The following is a 27612-nucleotide window of genomic DNA, read 5'->3' on the forward strand; positions in this document are numbered from 1 at the left end:
GCCGGTGATGGAATCGTGGAGAAGCCAGGATTTCCTTGAGCCCCAGGCTGATGACAGGACAGTACCAGGACCCCGCGTACATGTGTAGCTCTTTGTAACACCTGCCCCCGTGTTCTCCCTGCGAGCAGCAGGAGGTGGGAACCACAGTGCGGGGAGCAGCCTGTGCACTGACTGATTTCATTACAGCCAGCTCCAACGAGATGGGTGCAGTTGCGTCCGCATTTAACAGATGAGAAAGGTGAGGCTTGCTAAGGCCCCCCAGCTGTGATCCCGTGGAGTGTCTGGCTCCAGGGTTGAGGGTGGGTGTGCTTGTGGCTCAGAAAGGCTGTCTTTCGGCCACAAAGAGAATAGAAAGGGCTCAGAAAGGCTGTCTTTCGGCCAGCGAAGGGGGGTGAGAAGGTTGCTCTGGAACCCCATCTGGGGGACTCCTTGCAGGGGAGCAGGTGGTACCCTTTTGGGAGGACTCAGACAGTTGGAAGCAAGTTTCGAGCCAGATAAGGAGCTGGCCCTGTTCTGTCCTCCAGGCGCTCATGCCCTTGATTGTGACTGTAACTTCACTGTCCTGGAGAGGAAGTCCTCACGGGCAGATAGACCCCGGTTTGGGGGGGCATGCCTGCCCTCAGCAGATGCCCGGCAGAGGCCTGGGCCTTCCCAGGGCCAAAGTGAGGATGGAGAGCAGGCTTTCCTGTGCCAGGTGGGTGGTTCTCGGGTGGGTTTACCGTTCCTATGTCACTAGGGACACGTCTCCACGCGTTAGTGCTGGCCAATGGAGAAGTAAAACTTAACAGAGAAAACCGCACATTGCAGCCAGTTCTGACCCCTGCGCATTTCGCAGTGATTCTGTGAAGAACAAGACCCAGAGCAAAGTGCAAGTGAGCGTTTCTGCTGGTGACCTCGGATCTCGCCCTGGAGGATTTTTCCCGTAGGCGCATTTTCTCTCCCCAGTGATTTGTGAGTTTTCTTGCCGTCCCCAGGTGGCAGTGAGTCAGCCATAAAGATCATCTGGGAAAGTCCAAAGGAATTTTTTTTCGCCATCAGGTTTCATTTTCGCAGAGCTGGGTGACACCCAGTGACACTCCTGAGGTAGGGTGAGGAGAGACAGTCTCTTTCCATCAGCCGCTTGTCTCTGCCTCCCTCGCCTCTGCGTGCGCCCTGCCTTCCCGGGGCCCGGGGCCCGGAGCCCGGAGCCCTCCCAGCCCAGCGCTGGGCCTCTCCAGGGAAAATGAGTCATTTCTTCAACCGTGAATGATTCTCTTTATGTGGAAAGAAGGCAGAAAGGAGTGGAGGTTGGAGGAGCCTCTCTTGGCCCTTCCAAACTGGCTTCTCAGCCAGGAAGAGCACTCTGGCCACGGGGGGGGGGGGGGGGGGGGTGCCAGGCAACTGTCGGGTGGGGCAGCCAGACACAGCGAAGCAGCCCTGACAGCCCCTGGGGTCACCCTGGACCGAACTGTGCTGGGCTGACCCAGCGTGGGGGTCCATCCCCCTGACCAGCCCGCCCGCCTGCTTCCTCTGCCCACCCAGTGCCCTCAGCAGGGCATTGAGGTCCATTCTGCCTCTTGACATCTCTTTCTCTTTTTAATCCTCACCCCAGGACATGCCTGTTGACTTTTTAGAGCGAGGGGAAGGGAGGGAGGGAGGGAGGGAGGGAAGGAGAGAAACGTCAGTATGAGAGGGAAACATTGGTTGGTCCCTGGTATCCCAACCAGGGACCAAACCTGAAACCTAGGCATGTGCCCTGACTGGTAATCGAACCCGTGACGTTTTTGGTCCGCGGGATGGCCCTCCAACCAACTGAGCCACATTAGCCAGGCCTTGACATCTCTTAAACCTGGTCAGCTTAAGAAGGTATGGGGGTAGCAAAGTGCTCCTTGTAGCCTGGAAGATGTGCCCCCCCCCCCAAGCCCCAGTCCTCTTCTCCTAAGTCCCCTGTGATCTTTTCAACTGCCTCCAGGACGCTTGTACCAGCCCTGTTGATTGGCTCTTCTGAGGACCCGGAAATCTGGCTTCAGCAAGGAAGACAGGTGTGATGGGCTCGGTCGATGAGTGGTGTCTGCCAGGGCCTGGGGACTGGGCGGGGCTGTGTGTGTGCAGAAATGCTCCCCGTCACCTTCCCAGAGAGGAGCTGGTGGCCTGGTCCCCATCTGTACAACAGGGCGAATAATCACCCCCATAGCTTCGAAAAACAAAGGAAATGAGGCTGCCTTCCAGTCTTGACTCAGGTGTCACCTCAGAGAGGCTTTCCCGGCTACCCTGCCGAAAAGTGTCCCTCTCCCACATTCTGTCCCCGCTCCCTGGTGGATCTTTGTCCTTCGCACTCACCACAGTCTGACATACTCCCCATTTTACTTGTTTCGTTTACTCTGGCTCCTCCCACTAACACGCAAGGATTTCTGTTTGTCAGTTCCCTGGTATTTCCACCAAGAACAGTGCGGGCACGTAGTAGGCACAAGCATGAAACTATACGTAAAGAGAATAAGTAACTGAAAAGAAAATGAATGAATGAAGTAAGCCCCTGGCACAGTGCCTAGCTGGTCCCAGGGACCAGGTGGGTTTTGGCTCCCCTCTCCTGTCTGCCTTCTCTTTAGCTGCTGTTCTAGGGGGTTCAGTGCTTTCTCCTCCCCACTCTCCCAAGGTCAGCTTTTCCACCCTTGGAGGTTTCATGCGTAATTTTTATATTTGGGTGTTTCATACTAGTGCACGAGGTTGCCCTGGAGGATGTAGTAGGAATTGTAAAATTAAGAGTGCTGGTTTGGAGGAGAATGCAAAATTGGCATGACTCTTTAAAAAATACTTTATGTATTTTTTAGAGAGAGGGGAAGAGAGGGAGAAAAAGAGAGAGAAACATTGATAAGCGAGAGAACATCTATCCGTTTGCCTCTTGACGCCCCCATGTGGGGACCCGTCCTGCCACGAGGGTGTGTGCGTGACTGGGAATCGAACTGGCAATGTTTTGGTTTCCAGGGCAACACCCAACCCACTGAGCCACACCAGTCAGGCCTGGCTTAACTTTTTAAGACGAAAATAAATGAGGCTGCGGTGAAGGCTGTTAGCTGTGTCCTCAGATGCCCCCAGGTACCGGATTACTCACTCGGAGCCTTTGGAGAAGTGTGAGGAGCCTCGATTTGGGAAACGGTCCCCACCTCAGCACCCCAGGGCCTGCCCTGTCCCCTGAGCACCTTGAGGAACATGGTGGTTCCTCCCACTGCAGATCCAAGCCCACCTTGCCCTGGGCCCACTCCTCTTCTTGGCAGCACCCCNCTGTTCTGGGGGGTTCAGTGCTTTCTCCTCCCCACTCTCCCAAGGTCAGCTTTTCCACCCTTGGAGGTTTCATGCATAATTTTTACATTTGGGTGTTTCATACTAGTGCACGAGGTTGCCCTGGGGGATGTAGTAGGAATTGTAAAATTAAGAGTGCTGGTTTGATTCCCAGCCAGGGCGCATGCCTGGGTTGCAGGCTGGTTCCCTGCAGGCCAACTCCCAGCAGGGGACACATGAAAGGCAACCATACATTGATATTTCTCTCCCTCTCTCCTTCCTCTCTGAAGATAAATAAATAAAATCTTTTTTTTTAAAAAAAAAAAGAGTGCTGGTTTGGAGGAGAATGCAGAATCGTCCTGACTCTTTAAAAAATACTTTATGTATTTTTTAGAGAGAGGGGAAGAGAGGGAGAAAAAGAGAGAGAAACATCAATGAGTGAGAGAACATCTATCCATTTGCCTCTTGACACCCCCATGGGACCCGTCCTGCCACGAGGGTGTGTGCGTGACTGGGAATCGAACTGGCGACGTTTTGGTTTCCAAGGCAACACCCAACCCACTGAGCCACACCAGTCAGGCCTGGCTTAACTTTTTAAGACGAAAATAAATGAGGCTGCGGTGAAGGCTGTTAGCTGTGTCCTCAGATGCCCCCAGGTACCGGATTACTCACTCGGAGCCTTTGGAGAAGTGTGAGGAGCCTCGATTTGGGAAACGGTCCCCACCTCAGCACCCCAGGGCCTGCCCTGTCCCCTGAGCACCTTGAGGAACATGGTGGTTCCTCCCACTGCAGATCCAAGCCCACCTTGCCCTGGGCCCACTCCTCTTCTTGGCAGCACCCCCCTCATTTCTTTTTAAAAGAATCCTGGGAACAAGATTCCTGCAACCTTTTTTAAAAATAAGCCTTTTATTTTAGAATAATTTTAGGTTTACGGAAAAGTTGCAAAGATGATACCGAATTTTTGTGTACTCCTCTCTCAGTGCCCCCTAATAGTGACATCTTACATGACCATGGTGCATCTGTCAAAACTAAGACGCCAGCACTGGTACATCACAGTTAAACTGCACACTCTGTCCCTGTTTCACCAGTGTTGGCACTAATGTCCTCTTTATGTGTCACTGTTCCATCTAGGACACTCATTACCTTCGGTCATCATGTCTCCTTCACCTCCGCTGGTCTGTGACAGTTTCTCGGGGCGGGTGGGTATTTTGTAGAATGTCCCTCAGTTGGGGCTTGTCCTGTGCCTTCTCTCAGCTGCGTGTTGGAGGGGTCCCCAAGGCCCTCGCCTTGCCCTCCACCCCTTGCCCTCCGCCCGTCTCCTCTTGCCCTGATGCTTCTCCGGTGAAGGCCGCCCCTGCTGCTGCCCGCCCGCCTCCCAGACCAGCACCTTGCCTGCCCCGCTCACCTCAGCCCCAGCGCCCCTGTGCAGAGTGGCACCAAGACACCTCCTTGACCAAGTTCTATCAATATTCTGCCTCCCCTTCTACTTCCCACCCCTCGCCTTCACTGGCCTCCAGTGTCTAACGCTCTCCCTCCTAGATGAAGGCAAAGTCTCTCCCTTGACCTCCTTGCCCCCAGCCTCACCCCTGCAGCTTGTCCTCCTCACTGCAGCCTCTTACCCTGTCACCGTCCAGCTTGAAACCCTTCCATGGCTCCCTGTTACTCTGGGGGCAAGTTAGACCCCTTAGTCGGGATTCTAGGGCATTTTATGTTTCTCCAGCCTCGCCTCTGGCTGTCTCGGCTTCCATCAGAAAACTGCCGTTGCCCGAGTGCATCTCCCTTTTCTCTCCGCCTCCACTCCTTCTTCGCACGTGCTGTGCCCTCTCCGGCTGTTCCCTGCCGTGAGAATGCGTTCTGTGAGTGTCGAGACTTTATTTGGCATGTTCCCCAATGTCCCTGTAGTACCTTGGACAGTGCCTGGTGTACAGTGGGTGACTGATAAATTCCTCTTAATCAGTGTAAGGAGTGGGGGGTGGGGGGAGGGGAGGTGAGAAAACCCTTTGTCAGATACTCTCAGACGAGCATGAAGTTGCAGCAGTGACAAATGCTGTGCTCATAAGGAACCTGGTGCTGCCGTGCCTGAAGGGGGTGGGGGGTCCTGACCTAGTTGGAGGTCAGAGAGGGCTTCTCTGCAGACAGGACACTGTAACTGCTATCCAAAGGAGAGGCGATGTGAATTAGGTGGGAAGGGAAGAGCATTCTGAGGCACAGGGGACGGTGTATGCAAAGGCCCTGTGGTTTAAGGGAATATGAAGGACTAAAATAAATGCAGAGTCATGGGGACATATTGTGAAATGAGGCTAAACAGGGAACAGGGCCAGAGCCTGAGGTCTTTAATGAGGTTTCGGTGCCGGGATGGGGAGAGAGGAAGCAGGGGGAGAGAAGGAATCACGATTATGTCCCAGCTACATGACCTTGGGCAGGTCATATTCAGTCTGCCCGAGCTTCAGTCTCGTCTGTAAAACCAGGGCAGAGCCACCTACTTTGCATGTTGTTGTGTGGATAAAATGAAATAAATGCAAGCACGATGGCGCCTGGTTGGGTGTTTGATAAATGTCTGGTTTCCTCCCTCCCTCTGGCCGCTCTCCCCACCCAGCTGCAAGCTGTGAAGTGCCATTAACAAGCCCTTGTCCAGGCATCCTGTTTGTTCCCAGGACGTCCCTGCTTGCCTCCCATCTCAGGAGCCCAGAACTGTCCCTGCAGGCCACCACAGGCCTCTGCCTTGGAAAGAAAGCAACAGCCGATTGTCCCTCCCAGCCCAGACCCACCTCATGCTCTAACGAGCAAGGTGCTGGGATCCCAGGGGCCTGCCTTTCCCTGAGTCCTGCCGGGACCAGGAGCTGCAGGAAAGCAGGTCACTCAGCTGGGCTTACAGTGGCACAGGTGAGTCCTCACCCACGGGGGCTGTTCTGATAACTCAGGAGTCCACCCAGCCCACCCACCTGCCCACTTGTCCCGGGAGCGCCGTTTGTCCTGCTCTGTGGTGGCAGTGGCCCCTGTTTCCCAAGTACCCTGCTAGGAATGCTCTGTAATCATTGCCCCGTTTAAGGCACAAGCTGTCGTGCAAGGCACTTATCGATGTCCCCTTTTCACAAATGAGGGCACTGAGACCCGTGGAGGTGACATGATATTCCCACGTTCTCACAGCTTGCTGGCGGCAGAGGCGGAATGAAAGCAGGCTGACCTCTCCTGGGAGATACACCGCCCCGTGCTGCCTCCTGTTGGACTTGGAAAGGTCAAGGACACTGGGAGGTTAGCAGCCAGTGCTTCTCAACGCAGGTGCTGTTGGCACTGGGAGAGAAGCACTTGAAAAAGTTCTGCAGGGCCGTCCCGCACATCGCAGGACGTTAACAGCCATGGCCCCGGGATTAAATGTGAGTACTCACCAGTCATTTGGCAACTAGAAATGCCCCCCACCATATACAGCACCTCCTAAGAGGCATGGAAAGGCCCCTATTTGAGACACGTTGATAATCCAATAAAAAGTATGTTAATGTTAATACCTGCTAATAATACCAAGGGCCTGGCGTGTACTAAGTGCTTAACCTATATGCTTTTATGTATTTTTATCTGATATAGGTACCATTAATTGACCCATTTTACAGATGAGGAAATAGAGGGTCAGAGAGGTTAAGTGATTTGCCCAAGATCACACAGCTAGTTAATGGTAGAGGCAGAATTTGAACTTGTGTTTCCATTTTAAAGAGAAGACCCAGAAAAGGCAGATGATTTGTCCAAGGTCACTCAGCAAGTGAACTTCAGGGATGGAATGTGAACTTGGAACAGTGCTTTTCCCATTCCATATGATGCTCGGAAGGACAGAGACAAGCCTCCTGTCCTTGGCTGACAGTTGGCAAGAGGAGCCACTGGCCTGCGGTTGAGGGAGGGTTTCAGCCCCCATAGCCTGTGGGCTCAGGGTCCTGGGAGCCCTGAAGCCTGGGTCCCCCACTGTCCCCTCCACCCAGACACCTTCGCTGTGTTTGCCAGCTCACTCTATCCCTCGCCTCTTTTCTCTTCCTCCATCCCCCTGACCTCATGCCCTCAGGCTGCTCTCATCACCCCTGAACCCCAGGCTCAGTTTCTGCCTTCAGTACCAGGAATTACTATTTCTATCTGTTGTGGGGTGGAACGGTTTAGGGGACCAGGTGTCAAAACTAGTGTGTGGAAAGTGCCAGCCGGATGCCAGGTGCGTTTTCTGGGCTCAGGAAGTGTTTGCTAAATTTGAACCCCCTTGTCCTTACCGACTCCATTCTTTGATTGTCCCCCTGTCTGTCCTTCTTCCTCTCTCTCCTCTCTGTCTCTGGGCTTCTCTGTCCCCACCAGGCTAAGCATGTAGACCAGCTTCTGACTTCTGGGGCCACAATGACACCCTTGCTGTCTCCTGTGTCAAAGTTGGCACCGCCTCTTTTGTGATAAGGCCAGAGGCCTAGGGGTGGGACACGTGGGGGGAAAGCCCTGTCACAGCCCAGCTCCTGCCCTGGGCCTGCTCTGTGTACCAGCCGGGTGAGAAACACTGATTCATCTTTTGTCCTCAGAGCATCTCCTGGTGATTCCATGCCAGCCGTGCAGCCAGGTCCCTTGGCCAAGGGCCACCGAGTTCCTCACAGGGTGGCCACAGTCATAGGAGGGAAGCATTTGTTAGGAGGCCCGAGGGGGGCAGCACTGACCTGTCCCCAGTCTTCACAGAGGGGAGCAGCATTCTAGGCTCAGGGGGGCTGTTGAGTCTCCTGGTTTCACCTACGCACACGCCTGTCCCCTGTCCAACTCTCCGGGAAGCTATCCTGTGACCTCTCTCGGAGCCTTGGTTTCCTCGTCTGTAAAATGGGGGTGTAATGCTTACCTCAGAAGTTGCCCCAGCCAGGTGGGGGCAGTGGCGGGGGAGCCAGGGGAAGCCCTCCTGGGAGCGCCAGAGAGAGGAGCGAGGTAGAAGGACTAGACCAATGAGAAGTGGCCAGGGACACAGCGCTGTTTCGTTAGGACTTGGGGGTCCGGCAGACCTGCCCCTTCCAAGCCGCACGGTCTCATGGAAGCACCCTTCCCTTTCTGAGCCTTGGTTTTTCCTTCTCAAAAATAAAAATAGTTCGTTAAGTGTGGATTCCCTGTGAAGGCACTGACTGGCCATAGCCATACAGGGAAGGCCATTTCCTGTGGTCAACCCTGCGTGCCCCGGCCTGGGTCCCCAACAAACCCTCGTCTTTGGCATGGCCGTTGGGCACCCCCAGGACATGCTCTTCCACATGGGGAGCTCCTCCTGGGTCAGTCGCTCACAGACTTGCTCAGGAAGGCAAGTCCCACCCTGTAAACGTCCCAGCCTGTTATCTGGCCTTCCCAAAGGCCCTGCGATTTCTGGTTTATGTCGTGTCTTATCTCCCCCAGAACAACAGAGGCGGCCTGGGGAAAGCCAGGCTTCTGGCTTTGAGTCAGTGGCTGGGGTTTGAGCCCCCGGCGCTGCCCCTCACTGGCTGTGGGACCCTTGGACAAGCGCCTTTGCCTCTTGGAACCTCGGTGTCTCCTTGTATAAAGCGGGGACAATGATCCCTCCATCATGGCGGGGCGGTCCTGAGGTGACCAAAGGAAATGTCCCCCGTGCCCAGCACAGAGTGGGTGATGCTTGGACAGTAGTTCCTCCCCCTTCTCTGAACCAGGAGGCCCAGGAAGAGCAGGATCCCACGGGCTCAGACCCAGGGTAAAGGAGGGACATCTTAGAGGATCAGGTCACGCGCCCCCCAGGCAATGGACAGAAGGGGCCACACAGCTGGGCCCTGGGCTGCCGGCAGCTCCCAGGATCCTCATGGCCCAGAGGAGGCTGGGACTCCAGAATGACGGGAGGTTGGGAGGGAAGACACAGGGGAGGCCCCTACAGGCACATGGGCGAGTGTGGAGATTTGAGTGCAGGCCCTGGACCAGCCTCATGCCGCCTCCGCCTAACGGGCTGTGTGGCCCTATGGAAGTGACTCAGCCTCTCTGAATCCCCTGTTGTTCCCCACCTGCGAAATTGGTGATAATGATGTATCACATCTCCTGGGTGGCTTTGCAGAAGTGAGGTGCTAGTACGTGACAAGTGCTTGGCACGATCTGGCCAAGAATTTTTTATTACTTATTTTTAGGACCTGCTCTCAGGGCCCACTGATTTCTTGGCCAAACTCTTCAATCACCCATAAAGCAGTAATAAAACGTTTTAAGAGCTTCATTCTCCAGTGCCTTTTATGAGCCCAGCACTTGGTGCTTTCATCACACCACCCCATTTAATTGTCACAGTCCCCTGGGGAATGGACCCTGTCCTTACCATCCCCATTTTATGGATGAGGAAGCTGAGCCTCCTGGAAGCCAGCCAGGCCCACACCACTGTTGACTGCCGGGCCCTCTCCCACCTCGCCCCTGTTCTGGAGAGCATGGTGCACTGGGGTAGAGTGTCCTGCCAGTTATCAGCTGGACACAGCAGACCCCCATATAATCTGAGGGGAGAATCTGTAAACAGAGGGCCTGGGGTGGGAGGTGGTGCCTGTGCAGGACCAGCCTGGGGGCGAGAGACAGGAGCTGTGCAGTGTGTTTATTCAGCCTGTACCAGGCAGGCAGGGGCCCTGACCGGCCAGTGTAAACATCCGGGCTGCTTGTCGGCCGGGGTGGGGGCTGAGAGGTGGGCTGGGGAACCAGCAAGCAGCCCTCCTGGTGCCAGCTTGGTGCGGGAGGTTCCCTGATAGATGAACAGGGTGGTGGCATGGAGCCGGCACTTACTGAGCATCTAGTTTATGCCAAGTCGTGTATACAAAACATCTTATCACATCTTCACAACAAAAGACCCATTTGGTCTCTTTACTTGTTTGTACTTCGCTGACGAGGAAACTGGGCCCTGGGAATAATTCTACAGGGCCAGGTCCATCCAAAGCCGTAGGATTTGATTTGCCAAAAGGATGAGTTGGTGAGAACATAACTGAGACAACATTCCTTTACACCGCCTCTGTTCCACATTCTTTGTGCAAACTCTGTTTGGACCCCGGTTCCCTGGAAGTCACCTCCTAATTGTTGTAGGTTACCTCCTGGTTTACTTTTTCTTTGCCTTTTTTCTTAAATGTTTAGAGAGAGGAAGAAAGGGAAGGAGGGAGGGAGGGGAGAGAGAGAGAGAGAAAGCATTAATTTGTTGTTCCACTTATTTATGCATTCATTGGTTGATTCTTATATGTACCCTGGCCTGGGATTGAACCTGCAACCTTGGTGTATCCGGGTGACACTCTGACTGACTGAGTGACTTGGCCAGGGCCCTCCCTGTTTAACTTTTTAGTATATCCCCATGCGAGGGACTGGCCAGGCTGAGGAGGGCCAGTTTGACCCAGCTTAGGGCTGTGGCCTCTTTCTCATGCCGGGAAGGGAGTCTGACTGGCTCTGGTTGGTAGGCTTGTGGAGTGGGTCTCACAGATGCGTAAGACTTCAGATAAGACCATTTTACAGATGGAGAAACTGAAGTCCAGAGAGGGGAAATGTCTGCCTGAAAGACTCATAGGTGGCCGAGGCGGAACTGGGGCCTTGGCTTCAAGGACACCCCTAGTCCATGCTGACTTTTGTAACGGGGGTGGGACAGGGTTAGGAAAGGACAGGATGTTCCCCAGATGCGTCGTGATCTGAAATCAAATGTCAGCCAGCCCCACCCCCTGCTGCTGCCCTCTCCGAGCTGGGCCCAGCCGTGCCCTTGGGCCCTCGGGAACACTGATAAATTCCTCTGCTTGCGCCAGCAGGGTGATTTCACTGGGTCTGGGTGGCGAGGGTCCATGCAGGGGCCCCCTTGCTCCCACTTCCTGCCACTTCCTGCCACAAGTCTTGCCCTGCTCTGTCCCCACACACTTCCCCTCCCCTGGGTCATCTTTGAGTCGGAAAGAACTGCCACTTGGGTTGTGCCAAAGCTGGGAGGAATCGTTTAAATGTGACAGCAGAGCAGGCAGCGCCTGGGCACCTGCACTGCACCACCTGACGGCCCTGCCTTTTTTGCAGACCCTGCACACTCTGTTTGCAGGTTCTCTTCACCACACTTTGAGAGCGAGAGCGCCCTCTGTAATTCCCACTTCACAGATGAGAATCTTGAGGTCACATCCTGAGCTTGGATGTGAACCAGAAGACAGATGCCTGAGACCCAGGCCCTCGGCCATCCCTGCTGAAGCCATGGACCTGTTAAAGTCACTCTGCAGATTTATTGGGCTACCAGATGGCTAAGGTTTCACCTTCAAAATGAGGAGCAGGGTCTCAAGAGAGGCAAGGAAAATTGGACAGGGAGGGAGACCTACTTTCTCATGGACCCAGCCAGCCGAGGCCCGTGACTTTATGTATCCTGGTCAAGGGACCAAGACTGGCCAATCCCCAGGGTCCCAGATGCATCACGAGTTTCACTGAAGGCCAGCCAGGCCTTGGAACGAGTAAACCTTTCCCCCTTAATCTGAGGGCTGAGGGCTGGCCTTCCTCCTCCAGCTGTTCTTTTTGGGAGATTTCTCCCAACAGCAGCAAGAACTGTAGCAGCTGCTGGGCACCAGTGCTCCCACTGTGTGCATCCCACCCCCGCCACGTGTGTGCCAGGCTCCCTTCCCTGTGATCCAGGCCCTACTGTGCACCAGCCCCTTACAAACATAGCCTTGTCGGATTCTCAGGAGAGCCCTGGAGCTAGTGGTGGGGATTATGGTCCCCACTTCACGGAGGAGAAAACAGAGCCGCCGCAGCAGCAAGGCTCCGGTCTGGGTTTACATCTGAGTCCGTCTGCATGCGACACCCACGCGATTTTTGGTGTGTGGCGGAATATTTCAGACATACAAAAAGCATAGGGTTCAGTAAAAACAAACACTGGTGAACCAACCATCCAGCGCAAAAAATAACACGTTGCAAATGCAGTTGAGTTTCCCACACATGTCCCTTCCTGATCCCATTCCCTGCCTCCTCCTCTTCCAGAAAAATCTGCTTTCTTGACTGACCGCCTTTCTAATTTTATTAGGTATTTCTGCCTTCCCAAAGGATACACAGTATTGCTCAGGAGTTTTAAAACTTTAAGTGATGGGTAGCAGGCATTGGCAGCGTGCTTTTCTCTCTTCATGTCATGTCTTAAGTGTGTCCAGGCCATCTTCAGTGCTGTGTAGTATTCCACACGCGGCTCTAACTGTGGCTCATCCAGACTCTTAGGGACAGCCATTTAGGTTGCTTCTCACTCACGATTGAAACGCTGCTGTGGGGCTTCCTCGTCCATGTCTCCTGGTGATCACAGGAGTTTCCAAGGTGTGTATATGGTTATTTATGTGACGGAGTGGGGTCAGATAAGCCCACTGTCTCGTAAGACTGCTGAGGGGATTGACCAACAATTTAAGAGGTTTGTGCTTAGAGTTGAAAAACCTCTTAAGGACGGAAATGCTGTTCTGTTTGCTTGGCTGCTATGAACAGCAACAAAAACCGTGTTGGGCACATAGTAGGTGGGTAGCAAATATCTGTTGGCTGAATGAGTGGCTGTGTGTTGGGCACTGTGGAAGGCACTTGACATTCAAGATCTTAATCACTCCTTGGTGAGGAGGTTCTTCCCGTTTCACAGCTGAGCCAACTAAGGCTTCCGAGAGGTTGAGTCACGCTCCCAGAGTCCCACAGCCGGTACCCGAGTCAGCACACCCCAGAGCCTGCACCCTTCCTGAGCCCAGGCCTCTCTGAAGTTGCCTATGTTGACAGAGAGCAGATCGTCCGAGGCCTGGAATATTTGGAAAACAGGAGTTTCCTGGATACAAGTGCTTAGGGCTTTTGAGGCTGCCCTGGAGGCTGGCAGACAGGTTGGGCCTAGTTGGTTACCTTTGACCTGGAATGCCACCATGGGGTTGGGGAAGACTGACACCTCACTTCTGGGGCTGATCAGTAAGGAAACCACAAAGCTCGGGACCATGCTAGGCTCAGGATTCAGGTGCGGTCTGTGGCAGTGACCTGTCACGGGAGAGACAGCCTGACCCAATTGAAGAATCATTTGCTTGGGGCATGAACAGACCTGGGTTCAGATCCCAGGCCTGCCACTTATTAGCTGTGACTTTGGGTGAGTCTCTCAACCTCCCTGAGCCTTACAACCCCCATTGGTTAAATGGGGATATTGACTGTCTCTTGCAGAATTACTGATAGATTTAACATTGAGCGTAACAATCTTAGCACAGTGCCTGGCTAGGTGGGAAGGATGTTCTAGTAGAGATGCATACAGAAGGGGCAGCTTAGGACACGGAAGACTTCATGGAGGAGATGACATCCGACCTGGGTTCTGAAGGGTGAGTGAGAGTTCTCCAAGCCAAGGAGTAGAGTGTGGGTCAAGCAACTTCTGCATGTCCTGTATTTGGCTTGGTATTGAGAGGGATTCTCTGATGTTGTATGCAAAAAAAAATTTGTTTTGAGCCAATGCAAGTTGCTTACAGTTCGATATGATCCTGTGGAGATGGCGCTGACTAACTAGGCCGAGAACCAAGCATCAGTGGTTGTTGGGGTCAAAGGAACATGTGAAAACCGTGGGCCGGGACAGGCAGGCAGTTTCCCCGGTGGGAGGGTGTGTGGGTGGAAAGGGTTTACAGGAGAAAGGACGGCCAGAGGCCGAGGGGCTGCCTGCCTCTTGATTTCCTGGCTGGGCTGGGCTGTGTCAGGAAAGGAGCCCCTCCCCACCCTGGCAGGGGCCTGGCGACAGACCTCACGAGTTCCAGCACAAGTCCTGCGGCGTCCCTGTCACCAAGTCTTGTGCTCCTCTCTCCCTTGGAAGAGAAGTTGTTCCTAATTGTTAATTGTGCAATTGCAAATTGGCTCCTGAGCTGGGCTGAGTAGGAGCCAAGCCCCAGAGAGGGGAGGAGGAGCCCAGGCTGGGTGGCTACAGATCCAGGAGTTCGGGGGCCCAGGAAGGGGTTTGGGAATGTCCCCGTGTGAGTGTCCCGGCCCAGAACTACCTAAGAGTTGGGCCGACCTGGGTTTGAGTCGTATCCTTTCACCAGCTGTGTGACCTTGGACTGGTTACTTGACCTCTCTGTGCCTCTACTGTCACAGCTCTCACATGGGGTTGCTGTGGTGGTTAAACCAGAAAGCAGTAAGCATATGGCCTGGAGTGAAGTCATTGTTCAGGGCATGATTTTTGCCCCCTATTGCACCACCAATGTCATCATTGCCACCACCTCCACGACCCAGGCCATGCTGTTGCTCAGGTTGAACCCCAGGGTCACTCCAGCTGCTCATGATGCCTCTCCAGGAGCCAGGACATCCCAGTGCCATCACTTCAGTATCCAGTGTCACAGCCTGTACCCTTGACAGTGGCCCTCTTAGGAGACGAGGGAACTTGAATTGCTTGCACCTTTCCTTGGATTACCTCCTTCATTCTCCCCACAGCTTCATGAAGTAGGTTCACATGTCCCCAGTGTGTTCAGAGAGGTGAGGCGACTTGCCCAGGGCCACACAGCAGTGGATTACAGGGATGCAAGCCCAAGTCTGTCTGCTCCAAACTCCTTGCTCTTCCCAAAGAAGGGAGTGGCGTGTTCCCAGGAAATCTGAGCTGGCACTCTCCCTCTCTTCAGTTACCCCTCCACTCCCTCTTTCATCCTCCCCCCACCCCTGGTTTTCCAGCCCCTTTGTCTCTGTTCTGTGCCTAGGGACCACTCTGGGCCAAGACTGCAGATGGGCAGCTTGCGTCCTCTTGAGCCAGTATAGCCCTCACTCCCCCACTGTCAGCAGGACTCAGGCCTCTTGTCCCCTCTCCCCTCAGGCTCCCCCGGGCAAGCCTGACATGTGTGGTGAGGAGGGGTAATGGGGACCAGATGGGAAGCTGAGCCTGGGTTGGGCTTTGTTAGGGGAACATTCCTGGTCACTGAGGCAACGCCGCTCTGTGGCATCTGGTGTGGCCAAGGGTCACCCTGATGGGCTGGGCTGTACGTGGAGAGTTGCCCCCCGTGAGGTCCAGGAGATGTGGCAGGTGGGGGTGAGCACTTCGTGCTGACACAGGATTTCTGAGTCCCGGAGGGAATAATGGGGGTGCGGGGCAGGGCAAAAACAACAGGGAGTACAGGGTCAGGCTGACCTGGCGACTGGGCGTTCAGTCCTGGCTCCACCCTTCTGTGGCACTGTGACCCGTGCAGGTCACTGCCCCTCTGCAGAATGGGAGGCAGGATGGTACTTACCTCACATGCAAGACAGATCAAATAAATGGCAGTGCCAGTGTGCAAAATCCCTTATGTGTTTTAATTTAATGAATTCTTTTAGCCACCAGTGAGGATGGTGCTATTATTACCTCTGTTTTACTGAGAAACTGAGGCACAGGCTGGTCATGTCACTTGCCAAGTCAGACGGGGAGTAGCGGGCAGAGCCGGGATTTGAACCCAGGCTGCAGGTCCCAGGTCCACCCTGCTCCTACCTGTCAGTGATGCTGTGGTACAGAGAAATGTGCTGTGTCGGCTGGCAATGCTGCTTGCCCCAAAGCCTGCGCCGTTGGTGGCGTGTGGGATGGGCCTGCTGGGCTTCTCATGGGGTGAATGGATGATGTGAACATTCCGGCACGCTGGGTGAGGGAGGTGCTAGGGTTGCGACTCTCTGGTCCTGGCAGTCTGGGCAGCCAGCCAGCGCTTGCTGCTGCCCTGAGGGCCAGGGGGCCCTGCTCTGAGCACAGTGGTTCTCTTTCCTCAAGTCCCTACCGCGTGGAGCACACACGCTTTGTCTGCGTTTCCTCGTTTCGTCGTCACCGTCACCCTGGTCGCCCAAGATCGTCTTTGGAAGAAGCTGGTTTTGAACACGTGTCCACCTGACTGCAAAGCCAGAGCTCCCTCCCCACGGGCACTGGTCTGGGGGCCCGTCTCCTGCTGCCTGAGGGGTGGGTTACACTCTCCTCGACAGTTTTTACAGCGTGATTTTGATGACTGGGTGGAGGGAAGGGGCTGCAGGGTGCACTCGGAAGAGCCTAGGCTCAGATTCTTACCCTGGTTGGCCCCTTGAGTGGCTCCCTTCTACTTCTTGAGTCTCCTTTTCCTCATTTATTGAAAGCAGTTTACGATCAGGGGGCAGAGCTGACTGCTGAGGGCCAAGCTGACCAGGGCCTTGAATCTTTAAGGCTTTTTGGATCAGTGGTCAGCACAGCCGTGCACCCAGTGGGCTCTGGTGGAGGGGTGTGCAGAGTGCCATGGGAGCCCAGGGGAAGGAAAGCTCGCAGCGCCAGGTGTCAGGGTGTCGGCGTGGACACAGGTGCTGTCTGTCAAATTGCCTGTTCCCTTCCTGCCAACAGCAGTCCCATCCTTTGGGTACTACCCCTCCCCCACCCCTTGCATCATTAGTTGTGTGCCAATCATAGGCTCTTGCCCTGCCTTTTCACAGGGCACATGAACCAGGCCTGGCCAATCAGAGTTCTTCCCTGGGATTTTAATTTGGGGGGCGAGGGAGAGGGAGGAAGGCAGAGAGAGAGAGAGAGAAGGGCTCTTTTCTCTAAAGCTCTCAGCTGCCAGGCGGTAAGCGGGGCCCAATTCTCCAGGCCTGAAGGGCATCTAAACTCAAGAGATGAGAACAGGAAGTGAGGGATGGGATCAGGGAGGGGCGAGAACCCAACAGCACCATCGGATCTCCTCCCACCCGAGTCCTGGTCCTTCTTGCCTTTTAAGTAATGCAGGTCAGGGCGTTTGCTTTGTTATGAGCCCAGTTAGAGCTGGGTTTCTGTCACTTACAATTCCGAGGGTCTTGACTGAGGAGGTGGCATTTGAACCATGGGTTGAAGGAGTTCTTAAGGAAAAGAGCAGTGGTGAGATTGTGCTAGTCAGAGGGGCTGTTGGGAAGGGAGTGATTATAACCTGCCCGGAGGTGGGGGTGGCAGGTGGTGGTGACAGAAGGATCTTGACGAGTCCCATGTGCCCTGGAGCAGAGCTTGGGTACATTGGCCCACCCATCCACCCATCCATCCATCCAACCAGTGCAACACTCACCGTATGCCGAGCACTGTTGTGAACACTTTATGAAGAACTAATTCCACCCAACCCGGTGAGGTAGGCACCGCTTTACCAGTAAGGAAACGAAGGCAAAGAGAGGTTAAATAACTTGCTACGGTCACATAGCCAGTAAACGACAGAGCCAGGATTTGAACCCAAGAAGCCTGGTGCTAGAGGTTTACTTTCCTAGTGGTCTGTTGACTTCAGTGTTTTATTTTCTTATCACAGGGTGGAGGTAACTTCCTCCTGAACTCCACAGAGTTCCCTCCATGGAACTCCACATCTCGTGGCCCAGTGGGGACCAGACTGCAGTGCCTATGCCTAGGATGTGACCCTAGAACCGCAGTGTGGCCTGGGTGTTGGGGAAGGGCGGGGAGGGGAGTGCTGTGGATTCTCTCAGAGGAAATGGGGTGCTCTCCTGGGGCAGTCCCAGCCTGAGCTGGGCTGGGAAGAAGCTGGGGCCAGGCTCCTGCCAGGTGCCCTGGTGTTTCTGCAGCTGTGATAATCCCCAGGAACCGTGAGTGATGGGCTCTGGCTCTGTCCGGCTAAGCCCTCTGTGGGAGGTAAGTAAGTAACTTTAAGAAGCTCTGGCTTCTGGCCAGGTGCTGGGGAGTTTTAAACTGCTCCTGGTGAGGGAGGCCCAGAAACAGAGAGGTGCTCTGAGCTGCAGCATTTGCGAGTGGAGCTCTGGGGGTGTGCCTTGGTCAGTGGCTCCAGTTTGCTCCAGTTTGCTCCAGTTTGCTCCAGGCTCAAGCATCTCCCATGCGCCAGTGGCCCTTCCCTACTATTGGCAGGTGTACAAGTGAGGAGTCTGAGGACCAGCAAGGATAAGTCACTCGCCCAAGGTCACACAGCCAGATTTCCTAGGTCTAAGTCCCAGGCTCTGCACAGCCTGACCCCTGCCTCTTTGACCTCGTCCCTGGTCTGAGGGATTTCTGGAGCACACTCCAGGGCTCCCTCAGGTCTCCTGGCCCTTCCCACAAGACACCTTTCCTCTTCTTACCCCCAATCCCAAAGAAGGGATTTTGCCCCAGTGAGAGAGTGCTTTCCCACCTCCAAGGGAGGAACCCAGCTGCCCCAGGAGTCCTACTCACATGGCCTCTGCCGGGGCCTGAAGCTCTTGATTGTGTCCAAGCCCAGGCAGGACGTGTGACAGAGGAAGCCAGCCGGTGTTGTGAGCCTTAGAAAATGCTCCTGAGACCAAAGCCCTGAGCTGCTTCAGGCAGGGGCTAGAGAAACATTGTTTAGGCTGAGCCTCCAAAGGTTAGCCCTTGAAGGACAGAGCAGGTGGCAAGGTTTCCAGGTGGAGGAAACAGCCTGAACAAAGGCCTGGAGGTGGAGGTGGAGGCGGAGGCATGCTCCCGGGGACAGTTCCCGTGAGCGAGGAGGAGTGGGGTTATGCAGGAGCAGTGGGGCAGGCGTAATTCTAGAGGTGACCCATCTGTTCCCTCTGGGGGGACCCAGAAAGCGGGTGCCACTGGGCTGCTAGGAAACCCGTGAACCAGGCTCTTCTCTCCCTGCCCCAGCTCTCTCCCTCATAAGGATGCTCAGGCGGACTCAGGCTCAGCGTGGGCTGGGGCCTCTCCCCTGGGCCTGCCTGGCTGCTTTCCCCAAGGCTTATCTGTCCCTTCCCAGTTTCTGTCTGGAGCCCAGTGCCCAGGAGCAGCAGCCGCTATGTGGGCCACGGCGGCAGGTGTGGCCTCTGGCTGGCGGGGCAGAGCTTCCATCCCTGCTGTTCTCATCAGTGGCACAGAGAGCCCCAGACCTGGCGGGACAGTGACCAGAATTGCCCCTGGGTGCAAGGAATGGAATGGCCCCTGGTGCCCTTGGGCTCCTGATGTCCTCACATCCGTGACTGTTTCATAAAGACCTGCCTTTTATGAAACGCTCAATGCCAGCCCCCGAGCTCGCCCCTTCCCATAGTGTCCCACTGGACACAGCGAACCACCCTCCAGGAAGCCACTGCTGTTCTCACTGTTTAGAGGGGGAAACTGAGGCTCAAGGAGATGACACGACTCCCTCAGTGTCACCATTCCTGAACAGCTGAGGCACGTGTGTCTCTCTTCGAAAACCTACCTTCCCACCCATGACGAGGAAATCCTCACTCCACTGGGAGTGATACGGGGCGGCTGGTGTTAGGCGGCCTGTCCAGGGAAGCAGACAGGAGTCCCAAGCAGCACGCAGTCCGGGAGCCGACACACTGGACCTAGAAGGGGAGACCTGGGTGCAGGGAGACCATAGACCCTCAGCTACCCTCCATCATCCTAACCCCAGGTTGACTCCGTCCTCGCTGCCGGGCCCATGGCATTTGGGCACAGGCATGCTGAGCTTTGGAAGGAGCCCTGGGCAGGGAGTCTGGAGGCCTGACCTCTGGTCCTGGCTGGGACTTCCTGTCTCTGCGTGTCAGTTAATTCATCTTCAGAGTGGGATGAGGTGGGGGTCCCCTTGTCTCACTCCCACCCCAGCCATACTGTCCTTCCTCCCTTACCTTGAACCCTAAGTATGGTCCCCCTCCCCCCCAGGGCTTTGCTCTTGCTGTTCCCTCTGCCTGCAGTGCCCTCATCGTCGGCTGACACCTACCTCATCACTCTGGTTTCAGTTTACTTGTCACCCACTCACAGAGGCCTTCCTGGACTCCTCCGCAGATGGTCTCCACCACCCGCCCTGCTGTACTTCCCCATACAACACAGGTCCCCCTGAGGTGAGGCAGTCTGGGTACTGGTGCAGGTTAGAGACTCCAGAGTCAAATCAGCGGAGTTCAAATCCCAAACTACCGCTTAGAGCTGAATGATCTTGGCTGTAACCTCTCTGTGCCTCAGCTTCCTTACCTATAAAATAGGGCCAATGATACATATGATTATTTTTGTAAGGATTAAATGAGAAATGCATTTAAAAGCACTTAGTACAGTGCTCAGCACACAGTACACACTCCATAAATGTTCAGTGGTATTATTATAACTCTTGGCAACATTGTATATTGTCTGTCTTCCCTATTAAAATTCAAGCTCTTGAGAGCAGGGACTTTGTCGTATTCAACGATGTATATCAGGCCTGGAACTCATTTCCTGGCACATAGTAGGTGCCTCATAAATATTTTTTGGATGAATGAATGGACAGATTAGCAAAGCCCTTCCTGGCTTCCTAGAGGCACCATACGGCTGGATATGGAGGCTGGATGCTGGGAAGACAAACCTGGGCCAGCTCCTTTCTCAGGACCCAGCCAGCCCTCTGGGCTCCCAGCAGCAACCATGGTGGGTCCCATTCTGGACTGCCATACAGGACAGGGGAAGGTCTCTTTGGGGATCAAGGTGGCTTCCTGTCCCAGCCACTCCGACCACAGCAAGGTCTATGGTTTCTGATGCTGTTGCCCAGCTCAGATGCCAGCAGCCAGGCATGGGGCTGGCGCAGGCTTTTCCCTGTGCTCAGCAGCGCCCCCTCCTGAACCCGCAGCACCGGGCCCAGCACACTTTACCCTACTACCGCTGGAGCCTGCCACCCATTTTCAAAAGCTGCTCTCATGGACAGAAGTGCCCCCCAGCTGCCCTCCCCCCAACCACTGCCGTGCCTCCCTCCTGTTCTAGAATTCCGGTAGCATGTCAGTCCTCCTGATGGCCCCCCGTCAGCCACTGGGACTCTGAGCACTTCCGAGGAGGACATCACTTATGCGCCCGTCCTGAAAGGAAGGGAGGGACTAAGCTTTAGGGGGAGATTTGCGGGAAGCCCCCTGGTTGGTGAGGGCCAGAGCCGGGATGCAAACCCAGGTTTTTCTGTGTGCTTCTCCTACCTTCATTCACTCCTTCCTTCCTTCCTTCCTTCCTTCCTTCCTTCCTTCCTTCCTTCCTTCCTTTGGCTCATGTCTCTTGCTCTGTGCCAGGCACTACACAGCAGCGGCCACGGTCTCTGCCCAGGTGGTGGACCCAGAAGTTGGCCCAGAAGCCAATCCAGTGTTGCAGCCAGCACGCACAGCAGCTCGGGCCCAGAGGACTTCCTGCAATGACGGCAGTGTCCTCTGTGTTCCTGCAAAGCCATGTGGCTGTGGAGCACCTGAAATGAGGACTTCCATTTTCTTTTATTTTACTTAGTTTTCACTTTAACAGCCTCACGTGGCCCATGGCCACTGTGTTGAATACCACAGGCCTTTACAGCTCCTTGAAGACCGGTCGTTCACGGCCTTAGACTGAAGGTCTCAGTGTCCACCGCGAGCAGGGAGACCGTGGGGGACTTCCCAGGGGCCCTCAGGTCGTGTCTTCTTACTCATCAGCACACGAGACTCACGGCCGTCTTCTTCACGCCCAGAAAGAGCCCACCGCTGTTGACCTTGAAACAGGAGACCCTCCTGACCTGTTTTTCACTTTCCCACTTTTCTTTGTTTCTCGTCGAAGTATAACTTACATAGAATAAAATCCACAGGTCAGAAGCAAATAGCTTGATGAGTTTGGACAGAGAGACACTCACGTCACCACAGTGGAATCGAGATACAGGACTTTCACAGAACAGTCCCATTCCCCCAGGACATCCCTCAGGCCCCTTTCCAGGAAGTCCCACCCTCGAGGCCGTTGCTGTTCTGATGTCTGTCGCTGCACATTAGTTTTGCCCATTTTTAAGCCTCGCGTAAATCATTTCCCCACTGAAACAAGGGTGCACGACATACTTCTCCTTTCCCTCTGTCGGGAGACTCAGGGCACCAGCGCCATGAAAACTGGCGGCTGGCCACAAGGAGGAGGTGATGAGAAGGAGCTGGGGTGTGTGGGGGGGCCTGGCAGTAATACCCTGGGGACTCGTGGAGACTAGAGGGGACAGACACTCCTTAGCTCCAGCTGGCTGTTGCCACTTGAGAATGTGGGCCCAGCATTGCCAAGTTGTTGTTTAAAGAAAGCTGAGCAAACTGATTTTCATGAAAAGTCTTCTGAGTGCGGCCATCTCCACGCCTTCGACAGCACTGCAGGCCAGCATAACTCCCATGTGAGCCAGACTCGCCCTGTGGGCTGCCGGTCCGTGAGCTCCGCCCTGGGCTAATCAGAACGTTGGTAACAGCTGGTATTTGTTGAGTGGTTCCTTTGTTTCAGGGCCCAGTCTAACCACTCAGTGTTATTAAGTCGCCTAATCCTCCTAACAACTTATTAATAATCCATTTTACAGATGAGTAAGCTGAGCCCTCGAGAGGGATTTAGTGACTTGCCCCAGGTTAGAGAGTGAGTGCTTGGCTGGGATTTGGACCCTGACCGGCTGCTTCCAGAGCCCGTGCTCCTAACCACTACCCAGGCTCCCGGTGGGGAGCGGGGGTGAGGCTGCCAGGGATGGCTGTGCTGTTGGGGTGCAGATTTGCCAGCTACCAAGGGCACTACCAACCTGAACGAGCACTGAGCCCTACCTGTCAGTCCCGCCCTGGCACGGGGATTTTCGTGTCCAGGCGCCTCGGCCGTCAGTGGGTAGAGCCCAATGTGAGGAAGTGCTGGGAAAGCAGCCAGGGGTGGGGCTGGGAGGGTGGAAGCCCGGCTGATGCTTGCTGAAGGTGTCGGGGAGCACTGGGCAAGTGGGGGCAGAGTAGCAGGAACCTGCCAGGGGGAGAGCCCAGGCCCAGGACGGTGGCAGAGGAGAGGGGAAGAGTCAGCCAGCAGGGCCCAGGGCCAGGCCAGGCGGCCGCCACCGGGGGAGCTGGCGGCTGGGGCATCTCCACCCCGTGGTGTTTGGTCCAGACAAGCCTATCACTCCGGAAAGCTTGGGCAGGAGGAGATAAAGATCATCTGGCAAAACAAGACGGCATTTCCACCCTCCCCTCCCACCCTGGGGTGGGGGCTTGAGAGGAAACAGGCCCAGAGAGGGCCCAGCCAGGACCCAAACCAGGACTCCAGGCTCCCACTCCAGTGCTCTTTTCACCCCTTTTGGCTACATTCCTCAGGACCAGGGGTGGTGGGGAGGAGGGTCGGCGGTCACCGGCAGGGCAGCATTCCAGAGCGTGGCAGGGAGTGGCCAGACCCTGCCCTCAGGCCCTGGTCTCATCTGTATCACCTAGCCAGGGTCTGGTAGGACAGAAGTGCTGAGTAAGCGTTTGCCATTATCATTGTTTTCTTCCAGTTTGGTCTTCACACCCACTTTGTGAAATATACCCTTATTACTACCCTTATCATCACCCATTTTACCAGTGAGGAAGCCGAGGCTCAGAGAGGTGGAGATCACCACCAGAAAGTTGTCAGCAGGATTAAATAAGTGGCATATGTAGAGTGTTCTGGTGCACAGCAAAGGGCTGTGGACCGTGGGCCAGAGAAGGGATGAGGTGGCAGAGCTGGTCCAGGAGGACCTTCTGGAGGAGGCAGCACAGGATGGGTTTTGGAGGACTTGGCCACTCGGGCTGCTGGTTCCCCTGGATCAAGGTTGTTTCCTGGGTAAGACCTAATGCCAGTTGGGTCTCCCAACTCTGCGGATGCCACCTCCCACCAGAACACCAAGCAATGTGGGCTGGTACCCCAAGGCCCTTAAGCCTCCCGGCAGCCTCCACACCAGAGAAGTCCCCCCAGGCCTGACTTGGGATCCTGTGCATTGTGAAGGGGCACCTTGGCCTCCAGGTCGTCACATTACGTCTCTGGAGCTCCGTTTCCTCATCTGGCAACTCGGGCCAGGGCCATGTACCGTGCGGGGCTATGGTGAAGTAAACAGGAATCCCAGAACCTCCAGGAAACAGCTATTGAGTTGAATTGGTCTTTTGAGGACAGAGGACAGACATCTCCCCCATCTAGCCCAGGAAAGCCCGAGCCACGCTTCAGCGCAGAATCCAAAAAATCCCAGCTCCCGTGTTTGAAGCTGCGTTAGAGGGGGCGGGGCTCTCACCCCTCTTCAACTATGTCTGCCCTGGACGAGGGCCCCAGGGAGCAAGTTTGCCTTTAGTTATTGTTCCCGCAAATCCAAAAGCAGCATTTACTGAGTGAGCACTTGCTGTGTGCTAGGCTCTCCGTGAACCCCTTCATGGTGTCCCTTTACACTGGAGGAAACAGGGTTGAGAGCCGCACCCTGGGCACTCAGTACCCTGTGGAACGGAGACCTGACCTCCAAAGTCTGGCTCTAAATTCTGTGCTCTTAGGAAGGGAACATCATCTACTGAAAATAAGTGAAAATGGGATCGTGGGGCAGTCTCTCACAGTTGCGAGGCCTGTGCGTGCCTGTGACTCGGTTTTGTCCTGATGTCACCAGAGGAGGATGGTGTCACCATCTCCATCTTACAGCTGAGGACAGCGAGGCCGGGAGAGGTGATGGAGAGGTGGCAAGAGCTGCCCAAGCATGGAATGTGGGTCCGTTGTCCTTCCTTCTGCCTGCCAGCTGCCCCTTGGGGAGATCGTTCTGGAGCTTGAATGGTGGCCGCCAGCAGGCCCGTGAACTCCACCAAGGTCATGGCCCTGCCTGCCCCGGGCCTCCATGGGCCCACCCCCTCAGGGGGGGAGCACAAGCCAGCCAGCCTCTGCACCCACTCCCTGCATCCACCGCTCCTTCGATCGCAGAGCCTTGGGGCTGCAAATTAATTCTGAGAGGAATGTAGGTGAGCAGTTTTCAGACTTCATTCCTTGGAACCTCTGAGGAAGCCAGGTTTGGGGTTAGGATAAGGGATTGTTGAATACTTAAGTGGCAGGCTCACTTCTGTCTCTTTTGCATTTGGGTTGCCATGTTAAGTTTTTTAAAACAAAGGGCTCTGTGGGATTAAAAATGTATATGTTTATCAGCCACTGTCTAATCCAGCAACTGCCTTCCCATTATACAGATAGAAAGATGGACTCTAAAGCCCATATTTCCCCCATAAATGATCCTAATATTCAGGCATCGTTCTGTTTTTTTTTTCTTTAGACTTATTTAAGCCCCATAACCCCACGAGGGCGCCATGTGCGTTTTCCATTTTACGGATGAGGACGCTGAGGCTCAGATGGTGAAGGCGTTTGCCCAGAGGTTCTAACGCAGGGAGCCTGGCTCCCAGGTCCACACTCTTAGCCGCTCCCAGCCTGGTGGCCACGCCTGCTCTTTGTGTTCCAGAGGGTTGGCCGAGGCCTGGGGTGAGGCAGGGTCGGAACTGGGACCAGAACACGGATCTGCTCTCTTCCAGCCCGAGCCCTGATGACCCCCTCCTGTCCAGGACATCGCCTGGGCTGGAGGGGGGCACGGGCAAGCCTCTGTGAACCCTGGCTCTGTTCCTCACTGGCTGTGTGACCATGGGCAGGTGAATGGACCTCTCTTTGAGCCTGCTTCCTCAGCTAAAGGGGTAATAGGGCCCACATCACGGAGTTACGAAAGTTAAGCAGAATCATCGCGTGAGTTGGTTGGCATGGGGCCTGGCCCAAACTGGGGGGCCCTGGCCACCCTCAGTGTCTGGATCCAAGGAGTCCCTTGCCTCCCCTACCTGCTGCCTCCTCCCTCTTTGCAGCCTTCACCTGCCCCTGTGTCACACAATGCTAATTACAACCATTTCTGTGCGCTGCTTCCTGGTTGAGCCTAATTACCGGGCAGCTCTGTCATCTTCGTCATCGTAAATATCGTTAAGTGAGACAGATTAACTTTGTCCTGAGCTTTATGTGATTAGATCAGCAAATTGTTTGGCACACTTGGTCTATGCAGCTTGGAACTTACCAGCCTGGTTGCCCCGAGCAGCTCAGGGCCGGCTGCAGGTTTCCGGTCTGTCTCGAACTTGGCACTCAGAGATCCGAGTGGAGGACTCGGCCCTTTTAACCTGGCCGGGAGGCGATGCCTGAAGTCGGGATGGAGCATGTGGGGGCTGCCGTCTTACCCTCCCTGAATTACAGTCGTTTCCCAGTATGCAACAGGGCAGAGCCAAGGTGATGACAGATGCCAACGAGGACCAGGCGCAGCACCTGGCATGCCGTAGGTCCTCCTGGTTTTTCCTTCCCTTCCGTCTTCCACCATTCTCAGTTGGACTCGAAGAGCCAGCCCTTTCTGAATCCACCACCAAGATGCAAACATTTACTCAGTGCTGCGTCTCTGTGGGGCGCCGGGCCAAGGACTTTATGTGTCTTATTTTATTTACTGTGACCCTAAGGGGTGGCTACCATGGACATCATCATGTGACAGACGAGAAAACCAAAGCACAGAAAGGAAATGGAATGACTCCATCCAGGTCACATGGCTGCCCTTGGCTGCGGTCTGTTGTGATGAGACGCTGGAAGGCCATGCAGGGTGCTGCCGGGGGGCAAGGAGGAAGGGTTGCAGTGAAGTCTGAGAAGGCTGCCTGGGGGAGGATGCATCTGAGCTGAAGAGTTAGCCAGGGGGAGGGCTAGCAGAGAGGCCTGGCAGGCAGAGGGCAGTAGATGTGCAGAGGCCTGGGAGCAGGAAGCACACTCACATCTCAGTGAGGTTCGAACACGTGACGGGGAAGTGGTGAGAGAAAGGCTGGAGAGGAGCCAGGGGCCAGGTCCTGGGGTGTGGATGAAGGGGGTTGGGAGTCAAGCCAGGGCTCCTGCTTTCTTCTGCCACTTCCAGGGAGCCAGTGTGTGAAGGAGAGTGGCTGGATTGTATCAGTTAGTTTAGAAGGTTCTGCTTGGAGCCAGCCCAGGGAGGAGGGACTAGGGCAGTGATAATTGGAGGTGGGGAAGCCGGGTGCTCAGGGGGCTAATCAGGGAAGGCTTCTAGGGGAAGGAGGCAGAGGTAGGTGGGCAGGGACAGAGGAGCAGAGCTGTCGGGCGGAGGCTGTTGTGGGGGGCGGGCGTGGAGAGGAGCATGGTAGGAGCCATGCTTGGGGCTAGACGGTCGTGGTATGGTGAGTGGCCTGGGTCAGGGAGTAAGGAGTTGCTGGCCAGGTTTGGGACTTGGGTGTGGGGTAGCCTCAGCAGGCCCTGAGGCTATTGGTTGGCAACACTAGGTGAGGCTTTCAGTGCCTTCCAGGGCCCCCCAGGCAGGTGAGTCAACGCCTGGCCAAGTGGGTGAGTGTTTTCCACCGGCTTCGTGTGTGGGCAAGCCTCCCACTGCCCGCACATGACGGGGAGCCCAGCCTGGCGTTCTGGCCCAGACCAGAGCGATTAACTCCTCGGCTGGCAGGGCTGCTGCCTCGACCTCCCACGCGTGCTCTGTGCCCTTGGCCGCTCAGCATCTCCCTGAGTCTCACCTTCAGGCCTCCCTTCCCCGTAACTCCTGCCCTGCTTCATGCTCAGGCCTCCAGCTCCATCTGACCCCTGGGTGGCACAACGTAGTCTCCCTCCCCGACCCCCAGTCATATCCCTCCCGACATTTCGAACGGGGCAGTCTGCTCTCTCCAGAGGAGGTCGGTCTAGAGAGCCAGGCTCCAAGGTGGCCCACGAAGAGCTAAGGGCCCCGGGGGTGGAGGCTCTGGGGCTGAGCGCCACTCTGCTGCCACCTGGCACGTTGCTGCCACCGTCCTCTGACCTCCCTCTCTGCGCCTGTAAAATGGGGACCCCGAGGCTTAGTCCACAGGGTGATCATGAGACAC

General features: G+C 55.3%; 1 protein-coding gene across 2 annotated transcripts in view; it reads left to right on the forward strand.

Moving 5' to 3' along the window:
• Positions 1–27612, forward strand: part of ECE1 (endothelin converting enzyme 1) — a 96684-nt gene that overhangs the window by 12812 nt on the left and 56260 nt on the right. The window contains exon 1 of one of the 2 annotated variants that reach the window (XM_037032875.1): positions 6597–6629. The exons of the other annotated variant lie outside the window; for it this stretch is intronic. Coding sequence (XP_036888770.1) covers positions 6612–6629 — 18 coding nt within the window. The 5' untranslated portion in view covers positions 6597–6611. Of the gene's footprint in view, positions 1–6596; positions 6630–27612 lie in introns of those variants that run through there. 2 annotated transcript variants of the gene reach the window in all.

This window comes from Sturnira hondurensis, unplaced genomic scaffold, assembly GCF_014824575.4.
Source record: "Sturnira hondurensis isolate 20B ecotype Veracruz unplaced genomic scaffold, ASM1482457v3 Scaffold0021555, whole genome shotgun sequence".
In the NCBI taxonomy this organism is placed as follows: domain Eukaryota; kingdom Metazoa; phylum Chordata; class Mammalia; order Chiroptera; family Phyllostomidae; genus Sturnira; species Sturnira hondurensis.